This window comes from Saccoglossus kowalevskii, chromosome 7 (assembly GCF_978046115.1).
Source record: "Saccoglossus kowalevskii chromosome 7, keSacKowa6.1, whole genome shotgun sequence".
NCBI classification, from domain to species: domain Eukaryota; kingdom Metazoa; phylum Hemichordata; class Enteropneusta; family Harrimaniidae; genus Saccoglossus; species Saccoglossus kowalevskii.
Window position 1 is genome coordinate 627,550 of NC_140647.1, and position 26,735 is coordinate 654,284.

The 26,735-nt window shown below is 37.1% G+C and overlaps 1 protein-coding gene across 1 annotated transcript in view; it reads left to right on the forward strand.

Moving 5' to 3' along the window:
- The window catches only part of LOC144357544 (polypeptide N-acetylgalactosaminyltransferase 1-like), a 90,150-nt gene that overhangs the window by 6,952 nt on the left and 56,463 nt on the right, over positions 1-26,735 (forward strand). The window contains exon 2 of the mRNA XM_085500961.1: positions 22,044-22,433. Coding sequence (XP_085357087.1) covers positions 22,205-22,433 — 229 coding nt within the window. The 5' untranslated portion in view covers positions 22,044-22,204. The remainder of the gene's footprint in view (positions 1-22,043; positions 22,434-26,735) is intronic.

Below are 26,735 nucleotides of genomic sequence, written 5' to 3' on the forward strand. Positions count from 1 at the left end.
ATAAACTAGTTTCCAAGCTTTTGTGCAGCCAAATTTATTTAACTTTGTGGCAATATGATCTTTTTAATTTCCCAGTCTTTTCTGTTCATTCATGGTCTTGACAACAAGTGTGAATTGCTGTGCGAGCCTTTCGTTCCCGGTTAGACGGCATCATGAAATCTATGCATAAAAGGCGGGCGACATGCGGCCGTTTGATTTCCTACTCTCCCCTAAGCTAGCAGTTGGTGAGAATGGTTATTAATATATTACCCGATGTACTTTGTAAATCGGACATTCATACCGCAATTGTGTTGAAACATTTTCGGGCAGTAAGTAACGTCAGAATATTGTTTAAAATAAAATATTCCATGGCAATCAAATCTAGGCCAAAGGGTCAAATTGCGTGCATATAATTATAGATAGTTAAAAACTAAATATATTTGAATTTTTGACGGCTATTCAACGTTTGTGCAAACCATAATAAAAAAGGTATGTGTATACAATAGCTATATCGCTGAGATATAGAATGTGTTACAATATTGTACCGGCTCTAATATTGGACACATATAAAGTTGCGTTTGCGAACAATACAGAGTGATATAGATTTGAAGAGCCGTTCAGAATTTATAATTGTTAACACTCGTTGTGTCCCCAAACATTTTGACCACTCCTGTGCCAGTGACAAAAAACAATAAAAATGCGGTCGTTTTCCGATCGGTAAAATACAGTGCGGTTGGAAATTAAGCGATCGATTAAAAGTAGGAAGTTGGGCGAAATGAGTACTGTAGTTCAAGTGATGTAAGCAGATTTCTAACTAGTACAATATTAATTCACTCACTGTTTACCATAACCAGAACGCTGTACGTGTCTTCTCTTTCAGGTTAGTTCTTCTGCCGATTTCTCGCAACTAACAACATGATTTTTTATTTGGGATTTCGAGAAACTTAACATGAATCGTTATGGCATTCATAACACAACACCTCGCCATGTTACAACTTTTGAGTTGTCAGTTAACAAGGCCTTTCATAGTAGCATTTCTATGGGATTGACGTACTAGAATGAATGGGTTCAATTATCAGTGTTCACTGATGACATCATTGACTGGCCCTCTAGAGGCGAAATGACGCCAGGCAAAGCGGCAGTTTGTTGTCTGCTTCACAGCCCGTTTTATACCAGATATTTGGGGCATTTCGCTGCACATACACGTTGTTTTTATTGACAGAATTCATTCATAGATCTCAAATTTCATGTACAGAGTGACAAAAGCCACACCTCTGCTTCCCTATAATGTTCTCGTTGACGTATGTAAAAACACTCTTGAACTTGACAATATTCATTCTCAGACCATTAAACAAATATATGGAAATACCAGTTACATCACTCATGATGACTGATGATTCTAATGGTGTGGATGGCGACAGATTGTTTTCGTTCTGTGGCTCTCTGACGTTTTCTTGGTCACACTTTGTATATACATTTTTGTACCAGTCAGACACTGACAAGTAAATAAATGGTCCGTGACATAGTCAACACGGGATTGTGAATAGCAGGTACAGCATTAAATACACAGTCCAGTCTTATGTTTCTGAATAATCAGATATTTATGCTGGAGAACACAGTCTACAAGGACTGGAAACTACCAAGTAGACAGTGTAGTCAAATCTGTAAGCAAAAGATACTATGAACCCTATGGTATACATGAAAAAACCCTGTAGCCCCGCCCCCCATGGGCAAAATGACAATCCTTAATATTGCTAAATCGTCAGTTGTGACTTTTAAATCTCATTTATTAGAATTCCCTCATAAAGTTACATGTAACCATTATAATGAGAAAAAATAATGATTTTTTTTGCCCAGGTTATATAAAAATTCTTTAATATTTCATGGGTATTTTTGTTGATGACATAAAACTCTCAATTCTCAACTCTGATGAAAGTACTGTGACAAAGCCTTGTTCACTGTGAAAGTTAATTACCGGTACTACGAAAGACACAGCGAAAGCCACTTATCGCGAAGCTACTAGTTCTATGACAATATAAATAGTGTTTTTTTGTTCATTCTGAATATTGTCATGTGGTTGTCATGCGATCAATCAGTATTGTAAAAAATCCAATATAAGTGAATAAATATAGTTATTATTAGATGTGTAATATTAAAAGTAGTTATGTTTATTGTGCATTTTTTTAGTCTTTGAAATTCAACCTGAATGTATTTTTGAATGATTTTTTTGTTAACATATGTACATATAATTTGTATATTTATGAATTAAATTTGTATGAATTCCCCACGTATACCACACCATGTCTAAACCATCTGTTGGTGCCATTTGTTGGACAGTTTAACATCTGTGTATTCATTTCTGTTGTTAACTAATGATATAATTTCATGAAATATCCTCAGTGTACTACTGGATACTAATTACTAATGCGTGTAATTGCAGTATAATCACATTTTGTGTTTATACATGTATAACTCACCAGGTGTTTATATGTTAGATACAGTCTGTAGTATTTGTAGAACTGAATAATCTAGCAGGTTGCATGTTGTGTGGCCATTATGAACATCAACATTCAGGGTTTGCAAAAGCATAACAAGCTCTGTTGAATGAAATTTTGATAAAAATTGACAAACTTTTTGTTCAAAAACTAAAAGCAATATCTGAAACTATATATGGCCCAAAATGGTGAAGATTTTACAAAATGTGAAAATATTTGCCCTGAACTTTGGGTGGACTTGAGAATGATATATTTCAGCCAGGACTATTTTGTTGCTGTACATGGTTTTGGATATTTCATAATCATCTTCACCTAACATAAATATGATGATTTCTAAAAAAAATTAGGTTGTTTACAATAAATTTAGCTCAAAACTTCAGTTATGTTGTAAACGTGTATCCTTGTGGGTATTGATTCAGTTATTATAAATAAAGACAGTATTGATGTCAATATTACCATCGTACCGTAGTCTGCCATAATGATATGAAAAAATTCAAAATAAATATACTTGTCAAATAACCTTCATAATGTGTCATCGTGTTTAATTTTGCAAAAAATGTTTGTATGTGTGTGTTCAAAACCACTAATTACAGGAATTATAATTGTGTCATTTCTCAACCTGTCTCTTCCTGTTGTCAGGTTTGTAGTTCGTCTGCTTAATATTTAATCTTTCACAAAATAATCAAATGTTATTAAGATACATAGCCAATAGTAAATTGTGTCAATTTGGTCCAGAAGTTACAAATAAATTATAAAAAAATATATAAAAATATTTGCAGTGTGTCATAGTATATCAACATTTTCCAAATTTACATGAATTGGCTTTTGCTTTATCTTTATCACATTACCAAGGTACATTGTACCATGTTTTTGTTAGTGTATAATGAATTATTCTCACAACATTCAATAGAGTTTGGCTACAAGTTGTTTTATTTGGTATTTACCATTGTATGTGGAATTTACAGTTCTTGCACTTGTAGCTACTTGATTTATACCACAGCAGGTCATTCTGAGATCTATTAGACAATTCAATTATTTCATATGCATTATTAAAGGAAAGTAGGCAGCTTTTGGAGATGAGTAAAAGGATAATTAGCCTGCAGTCGCCTTAAAGACCGACATGATATATAATCGGGCGTGGGCGGAATCTATTATTCAAATGATGTCGCCCTCACGCACTGCAACAATAGTGACTAAAACCTCCACAAAAACACAAGAAACAGTGATTATTGCAAAAATTACATTATATTTTATATTTTTCAAATGTGAGTGGCGCCATGAATGTTCATGGAAGGCATGAATAAAATAGTAGTGAATTTGACAGCTAGACCATTTACTTTTGCCGGGAAAATGGGTTTCAAAACCATTGAGTTTCGAATTTGCCAGCACTGTAAGTTCCACCCACCTCATTTTCAAAATGCCTACTTTGCATATGAAGTGAAATAAACACTACTAGTGCATTATTTTTGTTACAGAATGGAATGAATTACAGGAAAGAAAATACAGACAAAAATGACAAAAATATTCATCATGAAATGAACAAATCTGAGAGAGGTCTACCCAAGGTACATATACACCAAGTATCAAAGCATTCAGGCTTGTAGTTTTCAAGAAGAAGTCGAAAAAGTAAAACATTGACACGGACGACGGACGACGACGGACAATCACTCATATGTCATATGATAAGCTCCGCTCGACAAAGTCGACTGCGGAGCTAAAAACACAAGATGCCTGCCAGTCGACATCTTTGATCCAATTGCGAAATAAAGCATCATGGACATGTATAATCTATGTACCAAGTTTGAATGAAAACTGACAAAGCATGTCCAAAATACATGTGCATATGTCCCACATAAAGTACTAGGCACATGACCTCACAGGCAACAGCAGCTTGGATCTATCCCCGGGTCGTAATATTTTTTTTATCGTATGGGGAATGGTTAGTTTCAGGTCACATATTGACAAGTTTTTTTTATATTTTGGCGAGGCTGCGCAACACAAAAGAACATCAGCATTCTTTACATTCATAGTGGAACTTGCTACAAAGGAGCAACGAGATTTCCATGCAACTTTGAACTTGGACTGAGGTCGTTCACAGACATCGGAGCAGAACAAATGAGAATTGTGAAACTGCTCAAGATTTCTTTCATGACTACAGGTTATCGTTTTCCTTTGACAAAACTAAAAAGAATTCTAAACTATGCCAGTCTAGTCAAACACAAGAATGCGTAAATGTGCATTTTTATCTGATACATGTATATACATTTGTATCAATTGGACCTGAAACACAGTCATGGCAAAACGTGGCCGAGCAATTACACAACAAAATGTACTCTGTCTGTACTCATTTCCCATATGAAATTGTACGTCAACATCATGTTGTAGTGCTTCGTGCCAAATTAGATTGAGAATCAATATAACAATAATCATCCTCGGTACATGCTGGAAATAAAACATTACCAACCAGCACGGCGGCAGCGAATTTCTTTCGCTCATTTATTCAGAATTATGTTATTTAGAAAAACGTTGAATACTACGTCCACGCCCTCAATACCAGTGAGTCATGTGGAAAGCTTCAATGATTCGTTGAATATTTTTTATTACATGCGCATTTCATTTCATTTTCCTGATGAGCGCAGTGGGTGAAGGTTGTTGAATAAAAGGTACATCCAATGCACATATCATAACTACGTCTGTAATTGTTGGGATCGGCTTAATAATGCCGTTTATCACTGATAAGTTGATTTCAACCACCGTCTGTGTTTTCAGACAGAAACTTTTTATTCTGTCTGGTTTTCACGTTGCAACAAATAGTAAAAATTGATATTTTCAACTTCTTGTTAAAAACTGCAAGTCCAATTGCTTTGATATTACATATATAGGTACTACATGTGGACCTCTCTCAGATTTGTTCATTTTGTAATATCTTTAATTCTCTAATTTTGGTGAATATTTTTGTCATTTTTGGTAAAAAGTGATATTTTCGACTTATTGTTAAAAACTGCAAGTCCACTTGCTTTGATATTACATATATAGGTACTACATGTGGACCTCTCTCAAATTTGTTCATTTTGTAATATCTTTAATTCTCTAATTTTGGTGAATATTTTTGTCATTTTTGGTAAAAAGTGATATTTTCGACTTCTTGTTGAAAACCGCAAGTCCAATTGCTTTGATATTACATATATAGGTACTACATGTGGACCTCTCTCAGATTTGTTCATTTTGTAATGATATCTTTAATTCTCTAATTTTGGTGAATATTTTTGTAATTTTTGGTAAAAAGTGATATTTTCGACTTCTTGTTGAAAACCACAAGTCCAATTGCTTTGATATTACATACATATAGGTACTACATGTGGACCTCTCTCAGATTTGTTCATTTCATGATGATATCTTTAATTCTCTAATTTTGATGAATATTTTTGTAATTTTTGGTAAAAAGTGATATTTTCGACTTCTTGTTGAAAACCGCAAGTCCAATTGCTTTGATATATTATACATATAGGTACTACATGTGGACCTCTCTCAGATTTGTTCATTTTCTAATGATATCTTCTGTTGCTAACAGCGGAGCTATCTCAGCCGACAGGCTGCTTGTTTTTTATGCGGTATCTTGGACGTGCTCTGTCAGTTTTCATTCAAATTTGGCACATACATGTACTTTATACATGTTAGGATGCATGTCCATGACAATTTGTTTCAAAATCTGGTCAAGGATGGCCGATTGACAGCCATCTGACTTTTTGGCCTTACTACTATATTTCCACAATTTATGTACCATTTTCATTCGTATTTGGCACATACATTATACATATCAGTGTGTTTCATAATCAGATCAAAGATGGCCGAATAACGGCCGTTTTTATTTTTGGCCATATTACTACTACACGGAATACATGTTTTGATGTAAATAAACAATCTGTTGTATACGCCACTTAAAAATCAAGTTTCAAGGACATGCTCGCGACAACCCCTCCGCTTTAATATGACGAGCACAAAGAGAACTTTCAAAAATTTAACGGGGACTGTGTCATTTTCAATGACTTGTTTATTTTACTTTACACAGCTCAGATCAGTAACTATACACATAAACAAAAGATCAGCACAGACGCCGACTATCTGCATTTAATGAACGATTGACAGTTGATGTCATTGAATAATCAGTCAAATTAGAATACTTAGCTCCGCCCATCCCATGGGATGTAAATGTCGGCCTTTAATAGAAAAAAACAAGTAAATATGTTTCTTGACTGAAATAAGTCTAGGACCAAAATCATATATTTGTAGGTTATCAGAATGACATCAAGAGGTCAAACATCCTGGTACTTTCTGGGGGTAATGTTGCCCTGTGTATAAACAATAATAATTTCTAATATTCTATATATATATTTCTAATTTATAACAGTTTTGGACTTTCATGACATCAAAAATTCTCTTTCTCTTTCTTGTCTTCCCAAAAAAGTATCAGGATGTGTGACCTTTTAGAGGTCATGCAAAGTACCAGGATGTGCGACCTTTTGGAGGTCATGCATAAGACTGATTTCACTTTGTATCAGCCGCTGTGGCATGAAAGTAGCTTAAAATATCAACAGGTCAGTTAGCAGGTGGCACTGTGATATGATCCGACTAACATGTGGGAGGAGGACCTACATGTATGATAAATGAGTGATGAGTTTTCTCGCATTTTCCCGATTTATACAGCATTGTCAGGATTCAGTAAGAATATGAACTCTGAAATAAAAAATGTATATATTCAGTTTAAAACTGCAATATGAAACCATACAACTCCCTGTGTCACTTACATCGCCACTGGCATCGGTCAGGAAAAACAAAACAAGATGGTTGACATTGCTATCTGGGAGTGAAATGTCTGCAAATGAAATTAACATTGTTTACGCCATCATAGTATTCTCATAAAACACTCGCAGATTATAATTCAATGTACAAAATAAACTTATAAAATGTTCAGAGATGCATTTTTGGGGTATAGATCTTCCTCACCATGTTGGACATCAGCAGATGCAGACTTACGATCACTCTACTGAAACGATGAAAATTTTCTACATTAACCTAGTATTTAACCCACAGAAATGATAACAATGTGAATTATAAATATTAATTTAACAATGTGTTCTACTAAAATATTATTTAATCTGTTTTTTCAGCAATTTTTCCAAACTGTTACAACAAAGGCAGTCAAAATGGCTAACAACGCTAACCTCAACAAAAAAAGCATTATTGTGTAAAGATTAAAACTAGTTATGTTATTTGTAACACAACATTAGAATACCCAAACAATAACATAGTAAGGAATACTAACATTTTAAAACATTCCCAGAATTTTTTGGGTGCAAAATGCCATGGTCAATTTGGATGTCGGCAAAACAAACATTTTTTTCAAGAACACTAAACCTGGAGTATCACATAACATTCGCACAGAAGTCAGTGATGCTTCTACATCAATCTTTTGGTTTAATGAGCTCTATTTCTTCAATTAAGTGGACATACATGGAAAACGAACAGCGATAGCAATATAAGCGATGACGTGGTCTGACACGCATCAAAGTGAAGTTAATGTATAATTAGCATATCTAACAATACAGTTTCCTAACCGTTCTTCTAGTAACTGTGGTTTAGGTTGTTTGCCAAACCCCAAAAAACGATGCTGCATTTTTCACCTAGTTTTCCACAATTTTTTATGCCATCGTTGCAGGCTGTTTGTGGCATACTTCGTCAGCAAATTGACAATATTTATGTTGACCATGTTTTAACAAAGTAATGTTAACTTTGAAAAAAAATCTCAGAAACTCTACTCGACTGATTCAGGAGTTGAACTGTTGCACAATTTTCGTGATTTGCTACTCCATGTCCTGTTGCAACAAACTCATCTTTTTCATCTAGTAATGCCTCAATTGCATGGTTTTGGTGATCAGTGAGGCTTTTTATCTTGAAAAAACTGTGTGATCTGTTCTACTTGGGTCGCCATTTTAAAATAAACAAACTACTGTATTTTGTACAAGATTGGCTGTTTATTATTGTCGCATCTTCCCTCCTCATCGTTAAGGGCGCGTATTAAATACACACTGTCATGGTTCAGTCTGCCAAGGGTCAGTTTAGAGGGCAACCCAAAACAAACATTCCTTGGCTGGCAAAGATGTTTCTTGGTAGATCACTTTGACCGTGTTTGAGGTTTAATACTGATTGGCGTCCTCGGCACAGGGTCTACATACACACCAAATACAGGTGCCCTCCTCGAACACATGCTTAAGGCAGGCTTCTGGAGAACGCAAAATGTCTTTATCAATTATTACCTAAGAGACACGCAATCCATTGAGGTAGGTCTTTTTAGGGTGGGTCCTGTCGTCGCAGGGAGGACCACAGGGATGCTTGTGAATAGGCAATAGAGCTGTCTCAGCTACAGATTTGTGTGGAGAAGTTTCTCTCGTCAGTGTTTTTTGGACAGTCCCAGGACTCTTTCCGCCTCTTCTTTTTGGAATGCTAGTTGCCCAAAAAATTGGGGTTGGGTTTAGCGTCCTCGGACAATGCTGATCCTGTCACTCTACCAGCAGAATGCTCTTACTAGGGGGACAACACTGGCAAGGTAAGCAAGGTAATTTGTCCCGGGAAGGGACACCCTTTATTTTGAGTACTCTTTTACTTTGCTCAGAAACCCACCACCACTCAGTGTCTGACTTTGCCTACAGTTCAAAATAGTCATTTTGACTGACCGGAATCTATGGTGGGTAAATGAATGTAGTGAATTTAGGCAGAGGGTTTTCAACCCATCTATTTACCTAGTTCATACCCACCATAGACTTCAGGTCAGTCCCAACCACCCCACTTTTCATAGCGATTGGCTATAAGTCCTCGTATATGGAGAAAACAGGGGAGTGAACATAAGGCAAGATGGCACTTTCCTCTTGATCTTGGTCATGTGTTATGTGGTGTTATGTGACGTGGAAGAAAATCTTGAGGTCATGGGGCTACACCTGATCTAGATTTCTTTCTCAGTCATTGGCTGAAACACAGATTTAATGCTTACAGTTCAAAATAGTCATTTTGACTGACTGGAGTCTATGATGGGTATGAACTACAATGTAGGTGAATAGGTAGGTTGAAAACCCTCTGCCTAATTTTGTGATAATATATTTAATCCCCTTTATATGCAAATATTTTTGTCGTTTTTGGTATTAAATTCTATTTTTGATGACTTCATGAAAACTATTGAATCAAATGTTACGATAACAAATGTTAATTGCTATGGCAACTACTATAAACTACCATATTCACTATGTTCAATTACCCAACATAGACTCCGGTCAGTCAAAATGACTATTTTGAACTGTAGGCATTAATCAGCAACTGAGCCAATGACAGAGAGATAGAATCGAGGTCAGGGGAAGCCCCATGACCCCAAGATTCTTTTCCCTTACGTCACGAACCACGTGACCGAGGCCATATGGTGGGGCCATTACGGCTGGCTAATCACTCTACATTTTCTCCGCATCGAGTGGAGATAAAGTCTAGCGAGCTCTGCCTGGATCACTTGCTTTTTCCTGACCGGGTTTCTAGCTTGGGTTGTTGCCACTGGCATAGCATCCGACATTGTAACTGGTAGGATAAGTTTTCCTTGTCATTTTTACCCTCGTGTCGTTTTCAACTTTGTGTGTAGCATATTTCACAACAAAGAAATAAAACCCGGGCATCGTAGCTTAATCACTTGTTGATTTTGTTACGTCACCTTTTCCTACTGTAATTCGCTCCCCTCATGCATGTCGTCTTCATTTTATGCTTGATCTACGTATTTAGAAATAAATAGATGTAATGACAGCACCAGGGCTCGCAGCCGTTTTTTGGTCTTCTCGTTTTTGAGTCGACTGTGCAGTGGTTATTTTCAGAATGTACCAGCATAGAACCCGCATTCGAAATGCTTTTTGCGTAGATGCGTGGGGAGTTCGGGGGTTTTGCCTTGAAAACGTGTGTTTTTTCACTGAAGCAACCCAGTCGACATGTCTCTCCCTGCCTGTCCGAATGCGGAGTGTGGCGCAGGGTGCCCAAATGGTGTTGATGGGCGGACGTTGGTCAGCCGCGGAGGAGGTAATGCTTATGGCCCCCCGGTTGGAGTAAAATCTTATGCAACTGTTTCCGCTGGACCAAACGCTACCCGGTCGGTGTGGTTTCGGGATCAGACCCCAAAGTGTGGGATGAGACCAAAACACCCCCAACCGAATCCCAAGGCTTCTAACCCAGACCCCGGTACCACGAATTTCCAGTTGGCAAACGCACCAGCCTCCTAGACCAGGCGACACATTTACTGGTTGGCCACCGGACATCTATGTGCGACATCCCCTCATGTCACTTGGCTCTCTTGGCATGTGCTGCTACTTTGCAATGAGACGCAACCTTAGACGCGTGTGTTTTCACTGGCAAACTGGGGGTACGTCCCCACCTCAGTGACGCAGACTGGACATCTCCAATCCCTTTGTTCGGTGAATGGCGGGTACAGTCTCGGAGCTTCAGAGTGCAATGAACCAGAGGGTTCAGATCGAATCCGCTTGCCAGTTGGCCCTGCCAAGGGTAAGTGGAGGGCACCCCAAGCACAGAAAACACCCCTAGGGTGTCGTCCGCTAGCCAGTGTCGGCCAGGAGGCAAGCGCTCATACCCTTCCATGGGAGGGAAGACTAGCTGCCCGCCCCCAGGGAGGAAAGGGACAGGTGGTGGCTCCTCACCCTCCTCGATCGGTCGTCTACCCCGGCAGCGGGGGAAGCGTGTTTGACGCTTACCTCTGCGACCAATGGGGACAGGTTAGTGTTCGACGAGTGGCCAGGTCACAACTTAGTGATTACCACAGACCTTGGGGAAACTCACCTCATGGGAGAAGAGAGCACAAACACCTCGCAACTCCCGAACCCATGGCCACATATTCCTGTCGCACACAGATTGCGCCGGTGTAGTCTGGTTTGGAGACAGCGGGTGACCGATCTCTGGACTTTCCAGGTGGTGACATTTGGTTACAGGATACCGCTGAAATCTCCATCTCCTTTGCCAGTGTCTCCCGCAAGGCAGAAGCAATCAGACAGGAAGTAGAAAAGGGCGCCATACACAAGGTAGATCAGCCGGCATTAAGTCCAGGCTTCTACTCAAATGTGTTTGTAGTACCACATCTACAGGTGGCGGGCGTCCAGTTCTGGACCTCGGCTAGCCCCACTAGACTTAAGCGGGCCTACCTGCACATACCGATGCACCCGCCGAGTTGCCATTTCTGGGCCAAGTATTTGAATCTCGGGTGCCCCCCCCCCTCTTCGGGAAATGGATGAACAGGTGGTGCTGCTGCTTCACCAAACGTTGGTACACATCAATCCATACCTAGACGACTGGTTATTACATAACTCTAACAAGGGGTTATTAGCCAAGCAAGTAAGGCTAACACAGGATTTACTTCACCAGTTGGGCTCTTTAGTAAATCAGACAAAGTCCCATCTCTACCCAACGCAACAGTCGGTGTTCCTGGGCATGGACTTTGACACAGAGGTAGGCTTGGTATTGCTATTTCAAGCGTGTTGCTTGGTGCTAAGCAGCCTAGCCGAACGCCTAGTCAGCGTTCCCTCAGTGTTCCTCCGAGAACTAATGCGGATCATCTGAATGATGGCCTCGGTTCGAAGGGTAGTTCCCCAGGCCGCATTATGCATCTGCCCAGTACAAGGCTTGTTGCTACAACACCGAGCTCTCCTACGGGAACTAGATAGGCGAGTATTGATCTCGGACCAAGTGAAAGAAGCCCTGCCCTGGTGGTTGACACTGGCCAACCTCGGACAGGGGGTCCTCTTGGACACACTCGCCGCAGCTATGACTCTGGTAACAGATGCCTCCCTCCAAGGTTGGGGAGCGCATCTATTGGACGAACTAGCCCAAGATATATGGCCCCCGCATTTTTTCCGGGACCGCCATATCAACCGACTCGAACTGAAAGCAGTGCACTTAGCACTACCACACTTTCTATCCGTACTTTGAGACCACAGAGTCCTGCTCCACACAGGCAACACAGTGATGGTCTCCCTCAACAAGGAGGGGGGTGCGTTCCCCTTCGTTGTCAGTCCTAGCGGAGCAAATTCTCATTTGGTGCCTGGAATACAATGTGGAGCTAACCGCACACCACCTTCCAGGAGTGAGAAACAGTTTGGCAGACGCCCTTTCAGGGCAGCTCGGTCTCTAGAACACTGAGTGGCTGATACCCCAGTGGGTAGTCTCCAGGCTGTTTCGGCTGTGGGACGGTCCAAAGATAGACCTGTTTGTCGCACCTTGGAACTCCAAGCTCCCGACTTACATGACACTCCTGCCGACTCCAGGAGCCTGTGCCAGGGTCGCTTTGCAGACCCGTGGACCCACTTAGTTGTGTATGCCTTTCCTACCTTCCTGCTAGTTCACCAGGTACCGGAGAAAACTTCAACAGGTGCACACCTGCATATTGTCATTGGTCGCATCCAATTGGTCAACCAAGGCCTAGTTTCCACTTAAGCTAGTCGAAACACCAGTAGTGCTTCCGGACTTACCGGACCTGCTGTCCCAACCAGACGGCACACTACCAACGAGCCCAGCGGGTATTACTTACATGCATAGAGGCTCTCAGTAGACCCACACATACGCTAGGTTTATCTGAGTGGGCTGTCAACGTCCTGGCCAGGGCGAACATCGCCGCCTACATTTCTAGGTGGCGAGCATACACTGATTGGTGTAGCGGAAGAGAGATTAATTCAGCATTTTTGGCTTTTTGCTCTGGGGACAGCACATGGTGGGTAATTGAACATAGTGAATTTAGGCAGAGGGTTCTCCGCACCCGCCTATTCACATAGTTCATACCCACCATAGACTCCCCTCTCCCAACTACCCCACTTTTTTCGTAGCATTGGTCTAAGTCCTTGATGCGGAGAGAAAGGAACCAGAGTGAATAGTCAGCCGTAATGGCGCAGCCATATGGCCTCGGTCACGTGGTTTGTGACGTAATGGAAAAGAATTTTGGGGTCATGGTGCATCCCCTGAGCTAGATTCTATCTCTTCATCATTGGCAGAATCGCTGATTAATGCCTGCAGTTCAAAATAGTCATTTTGACTATGGTGAGTCTATAGTGGGTATGAACTATGTGAATAGGCGGGTTCGGTAAACCCTCTGCCTAAGTTTCAATTCAGGGTCGCTGTTATTACTATTTGTGCTGATCAAATACAAAACTACTGTAATTGCATAGCGAAGCATGTAGGGTCATTGTCCATTGCCTGATCAACACAGCGTTATAGTTAGGGCTGATATTGAACCACAGAGAGTAAAATCGTGTGATACTAATCTCTAGAACCACTCAGATTGGTACATGTCTTATAAACTAACTTTGATTATACTTAAACTATCTTTTTTTACACAGTGGTGCTGTGAACTGCTTTAAGGTAGCGAGAAGGGAAACTTTCACTTTTTTCTTGATTTTTCAAAAATTGATAAAACGGTTACTTTAGACCTTGATACACCACCCCAGGTTTACAAAAGATCGAAATTGCGAAATAACGTTGCTCAAATTTGTGTTTTAAAACACTAGCAGAAAAGACTACAACTCCCGTTTCGTGGATATTTGCATAGTGTTTATCTTTGGAAGGAATTAAATGATAACATCTTATCTGTATACTCTGTTGTTGACGATTCTGATATAACGGGTGATAAGCTTCTAGTTGCAAACAATGCGTGTTTATCTAACGTCCATTGTCAGCATTATTGTCAGTCGAGACTTCGTCGGAGAAACATGGTGATAAGGTACTCATTTCGCCCAACCTTCCGCTTTTACATCGACCGCTTATCGCTTAATTTCCGACCACGCGGTCTTATCCGACCGGAAACCGACCGCATTTTAATCGCGTTTTTTTTTTCGCTCGCTCGCTCATTGAAAACATTTACCGCTCGCCCAAACACTGAAAACTGGCACATGGGTGGTCGAAATGGTGGTTTTGATAGTAAAGTGTGAACATACAACTAGTATTAACTATTATTACATTCTGAACGACACTTCAAATCTAATAGCTGTATTACACTTGTATCGTGAAAGCAACAAACAATCGAAATTATCAACGAAAGACGAGATTTTTCTAGATATTTACAAACATACTGTCATGACAAACGTATGTAAAATTAACAAATACACAAAGAGGTGTAATATTAGGTTTTATTTTAGGCTTAGAAATATTTTCTTTCACTCAGCCCATGCATGTAACTGCCATTTAGCTTTAAGGTCCTTCAGCATCGGGGGAAAACAACAATAATTATACAAAACACATTGCGAAGACTCAACAATCAGGAAAGAAACCCCAGACAACCCTGTCGTACTTGTGTTGAAATACATTTTGTATTTCACGTCAGAATATTGTTTAAAATAAAATATTCAGTCCAAGCCAAATCGAGGTCAAAGGGTCAGGTTGCGTGCATATAATTATATATAGTTAAAACAAAAAGTATTTGAACTTTTGTCAACTGTTCAACATCTATAAAAACCAGAAAGACAATTATAAGACAATGTGAACCTCGGAAATTATTCTGTTAGTCCGAATCTTAAATGCGCGCGAGCGAGCAAGTGGGCGGTGATATTTCGGGGTTTGCGCGTTCGAAAATAAAGCGGAAATTGTCCGGTCGAATTCAACAAGCGGTCGCAAAAGCGAGAGAAAAGGGTGATTGGAAAGCGGAAGCGGGCGGGAGGTTGTGCGAAAGGAGTACTGTAACTTTGCACAACTTTCTTTTAAATCGTTTTATTTTCCAAGTCAATATTCTATTTTACTAATACATTTTATCTCTAACGCAATGGCGAAGAAAAGAAAGAAAGCGTTGACAGACGAGGCAAAGAAAAATCTGCCACTCAGTGTCGCACTCTGACACAGCAATTTTTTTTCAAACATCGGCCATTTTGTTTCACCATGAAAACCGTTTTATTAGATGTCTTATCTGAGACACTTGAAGGATTAGCTTGTTTGTAAACTGTCAGCGTGTACAATGGGACAGTAATGTTTGTCAGAGGATTATCCCTCGTTGTTCGTTTGCATAACAATGGAAAACCCGAACGTTCCTGGAGTACGGACTCAAATGCCAGCAGTTTTCTTCATTTTTCGCGCTCGAGCTTGAAATTATTCATTATCTGACACTCTTTATGAGTTCTATGATATCAGTGGTTAATATGTTTGGCCATTTTTAGTGTATATTTATAATAATGCAGCAAATCTACAGTGTTTTATTAACCAAAACTGTTTTTCGCGTTTTTCTCGAGTTGAAGTTTTGATCGAGAACGACTCATTGGGACCGCCGCCAAATCAAGTGCGTTCGGACTTGGACATTCAAACTCGCAGTTATCGTTCAAAAGATAATGATGGTGCGAAATATGTCTGGGTTTTTAAAGAAAATGCTTTGTCACAGAATAATAGTCTGTTAAAGGTGCCAAGTATGAAATAATTTGGGGACAAAAAAACAAACCTGCATAGAAATCGGAATAATAGGTCTTTTGATTATCGGAGACGCATTTCAATGGACTTGATTACGGACAATGCATAACTTAAATTTCACCAGGAAATTCCGCAGTGTGCTCTCGCAATCGCGTACTTAGTCATTTTTACAAGGTTCGCCATTTTTGATGTCACGTGATAATTATGTAAACAATGTCTGTCCAGTTTGTGCGAACTTGCACCTCTATACTTAGTCTTTTGATATATATAACCTAAATTACTGTTCTGAACGAGACAACAGACAGAGAATGTTTTATTTAAAAACGTCACAAAACCTTCTCGCTACCTTAATACCCATTAATAATGATTGAAATGTAGTAATATCACCGCACTAAGTAGTATTGTTACTACTCCATTGAAAGTTATGAGCAGACCAACCCTTATCGATATTGGTTTCCTTAATTAGTCCCCCCGAAAATGGGGATTTATGTTTTGACCTGTGCATTCATGCATGTGTATCTTACCTGCATACCTGTATCTTAGACATGCCTGGACAAATCACAATCAAACTTTACACATACATAATACATGTATATATTATACATATGCACATCAATTTGTTTCCCGATCTGATTCAACATGGCCGAATGGTGGCCATTTTTGTGCTAAAAAATCATCAAAATCAAGCATTTATGGATTTCACATTATAAAACAGTGGTGCTCATCACATTTCACATTATAAAACAATGGTGCTCATCACATTTCACATTATAAAACAATGGTGCTCATCACCTTTCACATTATAAAACAATGGTGCTCATCACCTTTCACATTATAAAACAATGGTGCTCATCACCTTTCACATTATAAAACAATGGTGCTCATCACCTTTCACATTATAAAACAATGGTGCTCATCACCTTTCACATTATAAAACAATGGTGCTCATCACCTTTCACATTATAAAACAATGGTGCTCATCACCTTTCACATTATAAAACAATGGTGCTCATCACCTTACACATTATAAAACAATGGTGCTCATCACCTTACACATTATAAAACAATGGTGCTTATCACCTTGCACATTATAAAACAATGGTGCTCATCACCTTTCACATTATAAAACAATGGTGCTCATCACCTTTCACATTATAAAACAATGGTGCTCATCACCTTTCACATTATAAAACAATGGTGCTCATCACCTTTCACATTATAAAACAATGGTGCTCATCACCTTTCACATTATAAAACAATGGTGCTCATCACTTTTCACATTATAAAACAATGGTGCTCATCGCCTTTCACATTATAAAACAATGGTGCTCATCACCTTTCACATTATGTAAAACAATGGTGCTCATCACTTTTCACATTATAAAACAATGGTGCTCATCACCTTTCACATTATAAAACAATGGTGCTCATCACTTTTCACAATATAAAACAATGGTGCTCATCACATTTCACATTATAAACAATGGTGCTCATCACCTTTCACATTATAAAACAATGGTGCTCATCACCTTTCACATAAAACAATGGTGCTCATCACCTTTCCCATTATAAAACAATGGTGCTCATCACCTTTCACATTATAAAACAATGGTGCTCATCACCTTTCACATTATAAAACAATGGTGCTCATCACCTTTCACATTATAAAACAATGGTGCTCATCACTTTTCACATTATAAAACAATGGTGCTCATCGCCTTTCACATTATAAAACAATGGTGCTCATCACCTTTCACATTATGTAAAACAATGGTGCTCATCACTTTTCACATTATAAAACAATGGTGCTCATCACCTTTCACATTATAAAACAATGGTGCTCATCACTTTTCACAATATAAAACAATGGTGCTCATCACATTTCACATTATAAACAATGGTGCTCATCACCTTTCACATTATAAAACAATGGTGCTCTTCACCTTTCACATAAAACAATGGTGCTCATCACCTTTCACATTATAAAACAATGGTGCTCATCACCTTTCACATTATAAAACAATGGTGCTCATCACCTTTCACATTATAAAACAATGGTGCTCATCACCTTTCACATTATAAAACAATGGTGCTCATCACCTTTCACATTATAAAACAATGGTGCTCATCACCTTTCACATTATAAAACAATGGTGCTCATCACCTTACACATTATAAAACAATGGTGCTCATCACCTTTCACATTATAAAACAATGGTGCTCATCACCTTTCACATTATAAAACAATGGTGCTCATCACCTTTCACATTATAAAACAATGGTGCTCATCACCTTTCACATTATAAAACAATGGTGCTCATCACCTTTCACATTATAAAACAATGGTGCTCATCACCTTTCACATTATAAAACAATGGTGCTCATCATCTTTCACATTATAAAACAATGGTGCTCATCACCTTTCACATTATAAAACAATGGTGCTCATCACCTTTCACATTATAAAACAATGGTGCTCATCACCTTTCACATTATAAAACAATGGTGCTCATCACCTTTCACATTATAAAACAATGGTGCTCATCACTTTTCACATTATAAAACAATGGTGCTCATCACTTTTCACATTATAAAACAATGGTGCTCATCGCCTTTCACATTATAAAACAATGGTGCTCATCACCTTTCACATTATGTAAAACAATGGTGCACATCACTTTTCACATTATAAAACAATGGTGCTCATCACCTTTCACAATATAAAACAATGGTGCTCATCACCTTTCACAATATAAAACAATGGTGCTCATCACATTTCACATTATAAAACAATGGTGCTCATCACATTTCACATTATAAAACAATGGTTATGCAACTCGACGAATGTTGATGACAAATTGAATATAAATTTTGTAATATAGCCCATGTTCCATTGAAAAATGCAAATTTGAAAAAAAAGATTTGCATGAAGAATGTGCACGAGTCCATTTGAAATTTGTTATTTTAGAATATTGAATGAAATGTTAAACCAATATTAAACTGACGGAGAATGATGGTATCCAGTACATGGCAAAACGTCAGTTGCTCTCTCTAATACAGGTACAGTATAAAGTGCAATGACAGCATTCATCATCTTGAAAGCAGTGTTATTGAGTGTATTGACAGTGTACTCAGTCCTTTTTGCAGATTGATTAAACTAATGTATTCTCTACTAGCTGTCTAGACATGTGTGTAAATAGCCATATATTCATATATCTCAATTGGAAAATATTTTTGCTTTTTTTTTTTCACTTTGTAAGTCTAATAAATCAATGAGAATAAAAATTAATTTAAAGCGACACAACAATTTCTTGTTCATTGGACTCGCTCACACCTGTACATTATTAATCACTGTTGACAGCGCTGCCATTCTCACAAACAAGAAAGTCCTCTGACCAAAAGTTGTCTGTGTGATCGTTTGCATCAATATCTTGTATATATTCTTTGAAGTTTTGTGTACATCATTGGAAAGACAATCAAGATGAGTGTAAACTTTTAGACGTTTTGTTTGTTAGTTGTTTTTGTTTTGCCAAATATAAGATACTTCCCCATTAGTCTTGAAATAAATCTGATTTATAAGATTCATGTGTCTACATAATCAGTGAATTGAATTGTAGCTTATTCTATAGTAGTCAGGTAATGAGTTTTATAATGCTTCTTAAAGTGGAGAAGAATACTACAAATAGCTTTCTCAGTATATATTCCCACTTCCCAGCAGAGATGCTTATGTATAATGTGATATTCGAACTGAGGTCATGTTCTTATGATACTGCTAAAAACTATTCTGAATGTCATAAAAAAGACCCCCTGCAAAAGGTGAAAGAATGTGTTCCCTGTCAAGAAATTTTCAAATGAAAACATGTGCCAAACAGTAATTATTGTCACAAACATCTACTGGGAGCCAATCGATTTATTTAAGCCACGCCTATCCTCTTTATCGACTTTCACAGTGAATACTGGAGAGTGCGTCAAGTGGCTTTTTCAAACCAATGGCAACCATATCAGAAGATACAGTACAATGTATATAGCAAGCAATTGCACAAGAAATATTACCAGGGATATTTTTGATTTATGTTGAACCAACTCTGACATTTCATTGACCATATACTGTAATATTTGTAGATACAGACTAAATGCTAGTAACAGATTCCACAGTTCGTCTATGGATCACGTTCCTGGGCATATTTTTTTACGATATTCTGAACAGTGAATCAGTTTTTTACAGTAATTCAAAATAGATTCCACTGCATTTTATGGGGGCTTGTTTGCTATATGCAATATGTGGAAAAAATAGTACACAGAGGGCGTGTCGATGTTAATAAGCTTTGTTTGTCTCCAGGAAATACCTCTATATAAGGTTGGTCAATGTCTGAGTGTATTATATTTATTTGATGGGTCTATTTAGAAGAATATTTGTCACAAATGTGGTATACTGTCTGCAAAATATTATATACATGTACACAAAATTAATCTATTCCGTATGGAAGTGGCTGTAAGATTTTAATATAGATAGGAATTATTTCCATTTCTTGTTTAGACTAGAAAGTTTTTCAGGCTGATTTTATTCAATTTTATCAGTGTCTAAAGATAATTACACCATCATAAATATACACAAGAGAGAATTCCTTGAAATACTGTTTGAGTGTATTTTTAATGAAGATGGTATGGTTTATTAGGTACAATAGACACTCATCTGATTATTTATTTTTCAATTAAAATAAAAATGTTATTTTTTTTTCTGTTATATGTGTTTTTATAATAATTCAGGCTTGAAGCCTTTGTGGACAAAATCAATGTGGTAATGTAAGTAACCATACAGCTATACCATTAGCTTGATCTGATCCAATCCAATATAGCCATCTGGTGGCCATTATATTCACAAAAATTGTCCTTATACCCTAAATGACTACACTTGTAATTGCTTCTAGCCACTTCATTCTCAGGGTAATATAAGACAGCATTTGGAAACTTTTTGAATCTCAGAATTTTTTTCCGCCACAATTTTTTTATAGATTTTCTTTATTTTTGGGCCAAATGAGCATAATTTGATGCTGCTTACAGGTCTAGATCAAAAATTGTTGCAAAAATATGTGGGTTTATTTTGTAAATGGTTTCAAAAGTTGACTTAAATGCTCAATGGATAAAACATATAAAGATGTACATTATTTTTGTATCATGACATGGAATATGAGTAGGTACCAAAATAAAGAAAGATGATGCGGATTTACTACATTTACTGGTTTAGTACAATGTATTCGAGTAAATTAAATGGTCAGTGCATGTTGTCATGGAAATTAGATGGGGCTTTTGCTGCCTGCTGCCATTTATAACAAAGCCCTGACATGTATTTGTCTCCATTCTCTGCTAAACTGAGACTTATAGTTGTTCTCTGCAACTATTTTTTGACCATCAACAAAATTGTTTAGTTTCTAATCAGCCAACACATCATTATTTTTATTTTTTGCCAAATTATTGTTAAAATTAGGAAAAAGGAAATTTCCTTTTTCACATTTCTTAATAATCTTAAAGAAAATAATTCTAAGAGTTTGTCACTGTCCGCTGTCCTACAGCTAAATCTATAAGCTCACTGTCCTCAACTAACTCAACTATATTATTTAATATCTGTTCTCTGTGCAGCTAGATCTATAAGCTAACAGTTTTTCAACTATTATAAATGTGTTTTTAATACACATATCTATTGTGTCTGCAGCTCAATCTATACTGTATATAAATCTATATTTTACTTCTATTGAAGGTGCAATACTAACTCTAATACTAACATAGTAAATACAAAACTTGCTTTAATAATAAGTTTAATTGCTAGGTTGATGTTGCTTACCAATAAAAGTATAGTAGGGGCTGCTGCTGTGAGTAAATACTAATGGTGTACACTGGTCCATTATTTAAAATATGGCAATTGCATTTAATTCCATAACCATGTAGAACATGAATTTATTATTTTAACAGTTTGTTTTTTTCCGGAATATGACATTTGTGTTCATTAAATCTTCCTTCAGGTGCTGCAGTGATGTGGCTTTTGTTGAATTACCCACATACAGTGAGATGATGAATAAATGATAACACAATGCATTTCTAATCACTTTACAGATCTCATTACTGCCAGAGAAAACACAGAAGTTTAACCACAACGCAGTATCCAGAACAAAAGCAACACTTCAACAGCAGATTTTATAAGTCACATTATTTTTTACTCCTACTTTGATATATATATATATATATATATATTTAAAAAAAGATTATTATTAAAAATGAGGTTCCCGGGAAGAAGACAATGTCGGATTATTATTATGACCTCACTAGTGTGGGTCATGATAGACTTCTGTATACTGATGTACCATACTGGGGGTTGTTTTATTGGTCCATGTGGACAAAACAAAGATAAAGCCACTGGCGGTGGAGGACACATAGTCAGGAATATGATTGAGAAGGCTAATGATTTTATACAAGGTGTTCCTGAGGAAATACGAAAACAGATTGGTGAGTATTTTATTTCTGATTTGTAGTTGGGCTTACACTGAAAGTGTCACCATTCATAGAATAGTCTTCCATCATAAACAGTATAGTATTGTTGTATATCAACATATTTGCATATTGATGCAGTATGGGTATTATCTAATGTGTTACACAGATCTCATTCTATCACTGCTGTATCACCTTGCGCATTTTAGCCCACCACTCCCGGGATAAAATTGTAGCCCACCACATCTGAGATCAAATTGTAGCTCAACATTAAGAAGTTTATTTTTTATTGGATCATACATTACAAAAATAATTTGCAAAATCGTTGGTTCTGTCTCAAAATAAACTCGCAATCATAGCACATAGGCAAAGTACGTTTTTGTTACCACCGAATTGTGTTGGTCACCAAAACAGCAATATTACATGTTATAACCCTGACACATGCTAGGCATGTCTTAAGATCATTATGGTATTTGATCAAGTTAAGTCAACCGGACACATCGAACTGTTACTGTGGGAAAAGTTCAATATCAATAGAAGATGAAATTCTTTTTCAATATAATTCATCCATCCAGTTGCTGTATGACAAATGGTTTACGAAGAAATTATATTGATGCAGTCTTGCGTGCCAGGATAGTGTTTCCAGTTCTAATCTTATAACCTTTTTACCATCAGTTCCCTCTTTTAATCACAAATTCACAAAATTGTCCTATTTACCGATTTATCCGGGTAAGAGCCCAGGGTCCTGAACATGAAAAATTTCCAAAAAGTAGGGGTGGGCGTATGGCCGGACATAGAACGGCAAATGAAAACATGCAACAGAAATAAATGAACAGTATGCAACATTAGAAGTAAAACAAAAATAATTTATTGCTTATAATGTGACCAAAAAAAACAAAAATGATAAAAATAGACAGTGAGGAATCATTTGAATTAGAATTTCCCTGCTGACAAACATACCCAATACGCGTAAACTCATAATGAACTAAAATGTAAGGAGTTAAACTGTGTAAAAATTATTTCCGGTTTTGACAAATTACGGATCAACTGTCATTGAAGATCAATAATAATTTACAAATTTACACAGTAAAAATTACGAAAGTTCATAGTTGTTCTCAGATCTGTATTTGTACGTTCATTGCCATCTTCGTCAAAGTCGGCTTCACTGTCACCGTCAAACAAAATCCCTACCACTTCATCTTGAAGTTCGTCAATGTCATCGCACACAGTTATGGATTCGCAAGCTGCAACCAAATATTTTATAAAGCCAAAATAACATGATTTTAACCACTTTCAAAGGTACGGGTTGCTACAGTATTGCAACATTGGTTTCATTGTCAATGTCGCTAAAGCCGAACGAGTGTGACACTTGCTTTGCGGCTATCCATAAACTGTACAATTTGCTTGAATTGTTTCTAAGGAAGCACAAACCAAACAACCGACCCTTTTCAGGGCTACGACATATTTCAAAATGAGAACTGCCATTTTTGCTTTAATGTACATACATTTTTGTAGACTTGCTGTTATGATTCTGGTAAAAAATCTTAAAAACTAAATGTAAAAAGGCGAAATTGCCTATTTTGCTGTCGCAGCTATTTCGCGTTCACCCTCGTTTTACACAATTTTCATCAGGATCACAACACACTTCAAGGAAGTCAACTGTTAATACAATATGGGTTTTTGTTATTTTTTTATTACAAGTGTAGAAAAAGACCCCCTGGGTGTATGCTCAGACATGACCCCAATTTCTTTATTGTATCAAAATCAAAATCGGGGGGGGGGGGGGGGGGCGTTTGCCCGGGCATAGGCTCTTACCCAGATAAATATGGTATAGTCTGGGCTTTCCTTCAGAAGTTTGGACAAAAATCGCCAAATTTTAGGATTCATTTACAGAAATGGATAAACATGTACAAGAAAAAAGTGCAGAAAGTCTGATGTTGAAAACGAGCACAGCAAACCAGTCTACAATTTAGCTGGCAATGTTGTTATTTGGGTGTCTTTATTTAACAATATGGCATTAATAGATATCTAGTGTAGCGATGTGTGATGTAACTATGTGTTATTTGGGTGTCTTTATTTAACAATATGGCATTAATAGATATCTAGTGTAGCGATGTGTGATGTAACTATGTGTTATTTGGGTGTCTTTATTTAAGAATATGGCATTAATAGATATCTAGTGTAGCGATGTGTGATGTAACTATGTGTTATTTGGGTGTCTTTATTTAACAATATGGCATTAATAGATATCTAGTGTAGCGATGTGTGATGTAACTATGTGTTATTTGGGTGTCCTTATTTAACAATATGGCATTAATAGATATCTAGTGTAGCGATGTGTGATGTAACTATGTGTTATTTGGGTGTCCTTATTTAACAATATGGCATTAATAGATATCTAGTGTAGCGATGTGTGATGTAACTATGTGTTATTTGGGTGTCTTTATTTAACAATATGGCATTAATAGATATCTAGTGTAGCGATGTGTGATGTAACTATGTGTTATTTGGGTGTCTTTATTTAACAATATGGCATTAATAGATATCTAGTGTAGCGATGTGTGATGTAACTATGTGTTATTTGGGTGTCTTTATTTAAGAATATGGCATTAATAGATATCTAGTGTAGCGATGTGTGATGTAACTATGTGTTATTTGGGTGTCTTTATTTAAGAATATGGCATTAATAGATATCTAGTGTAGCGATGTGTGATGTAACTATGTGTTATTTGGGTGTCCTTATTTAACAATATGGCATTAATAGATATCTAGTGTAGCGATGTGTGATGTAACTATGTGTTATTTGGGTGTCCTTATTTAACAATATGGCATTAATAGATATCTAGTGTAGCGATGTGTGATGTAACTATGTGTTATTTGGGTGTCTTTATTTAACAATATGGCATTAATAGATATCTAGTGTAGCGATGTGTGATGTAACTATGTGTTATTTGGGTGTCTTTATTTAAGAATATGGCATTAATAGATATCTAGTGTAGCGATGTGTGATGTAACTATGTGTTATTTGGGTGTCCTTATTTAAGAATATGGCATTAATAGATATCTAGTGTAGCGATGTGTGATGTAACTATGTGTTATTTGGGTGTCTTTATTTAACAATATGGCATTAATAGATATCTAGTGTAGCGATGTGTGATGTAACTATGTGTTATTTGGGTGTCCTTATTTAACAATATGGCATTAATAGATATCTAGTGTAGCGATGTGTGATGTAACTATGTGTTATTTGGGTGTCTTTATTTAACAATATGGCATTAATAGATATCTAGTGTAGCGATGTGTGATGTAACTATGTGTTATTTGGGTGTCCTTATTTAACAATATGGCATTAATAGATATCTAGTGTAGCGATGTGTGATGTAACTATGTGTTATTTGGGTGTCCTTATTTAACAATATGGCATTAATAGATATCTAGTGTAGCGATGTGTGATGTAACTATGTGTTATTTGGGTGTCCTTATTTAACAATATGGCATTAATAGATATCTAGTGTAGCGATGTGTGATGTAACTATGTGTTATTTGGGTGTCTTTATTTAAGAATATGGCATTAATAGATATCTAGTGTAGCGATGTGTGATGTAACTATGTGTTATTTGGGTGTCCTTATTTAACAATATGGCATTAATAGATATCTAGTGTAGCGATGTGTGATGTAACTGTGTTATTTGGGTGTCTTTATTTAAGAATATGGCATTAATAGATATCTAGTGTAGCGATGTGTGATGTAACTATGTGTTATTTGGGTGTCCTTATTTAACAATATGGCATTAATAGATATCTAGTGTAGCGATGTGTGATGTAACTATGTGTTATTTGGGTGTCCTTATTTAACAATATGGCATTAATAGATATCTAGTGTAGCGATGTGTGATGTAACTATGTGTTATTTGGGTGTCTTTATTTAACAATATGGCATTAATAGATATCTAGTGTAGCGATGTGTGATGTAACTGTGTTATTTGGGTGTCTTTATTTAAGAATATGGCATTAATAGATATCTAGTGTAGCGATGTGTGATGTAACTATGTGTTATTTGGGTGTCCTTATTTAACAATATGGCATTAATAGATATCTAGTGTAGCGATGTGTGATGTAACTATGTGTTATTTGGGTGTCCTTATTTAACAATATGGCATTAATAGATATCTAGTGTAGCGATGTGTGATGTAACTATGTGTTATTTGGGTGTCTTTATTTAACAATATGGCATTAATAGATATCTAGTGTAGCGATGTGTGATGTAACTATGTGTTATTTGGGTGTCCTTATTTAACAATATGGCATTAATAGATATTT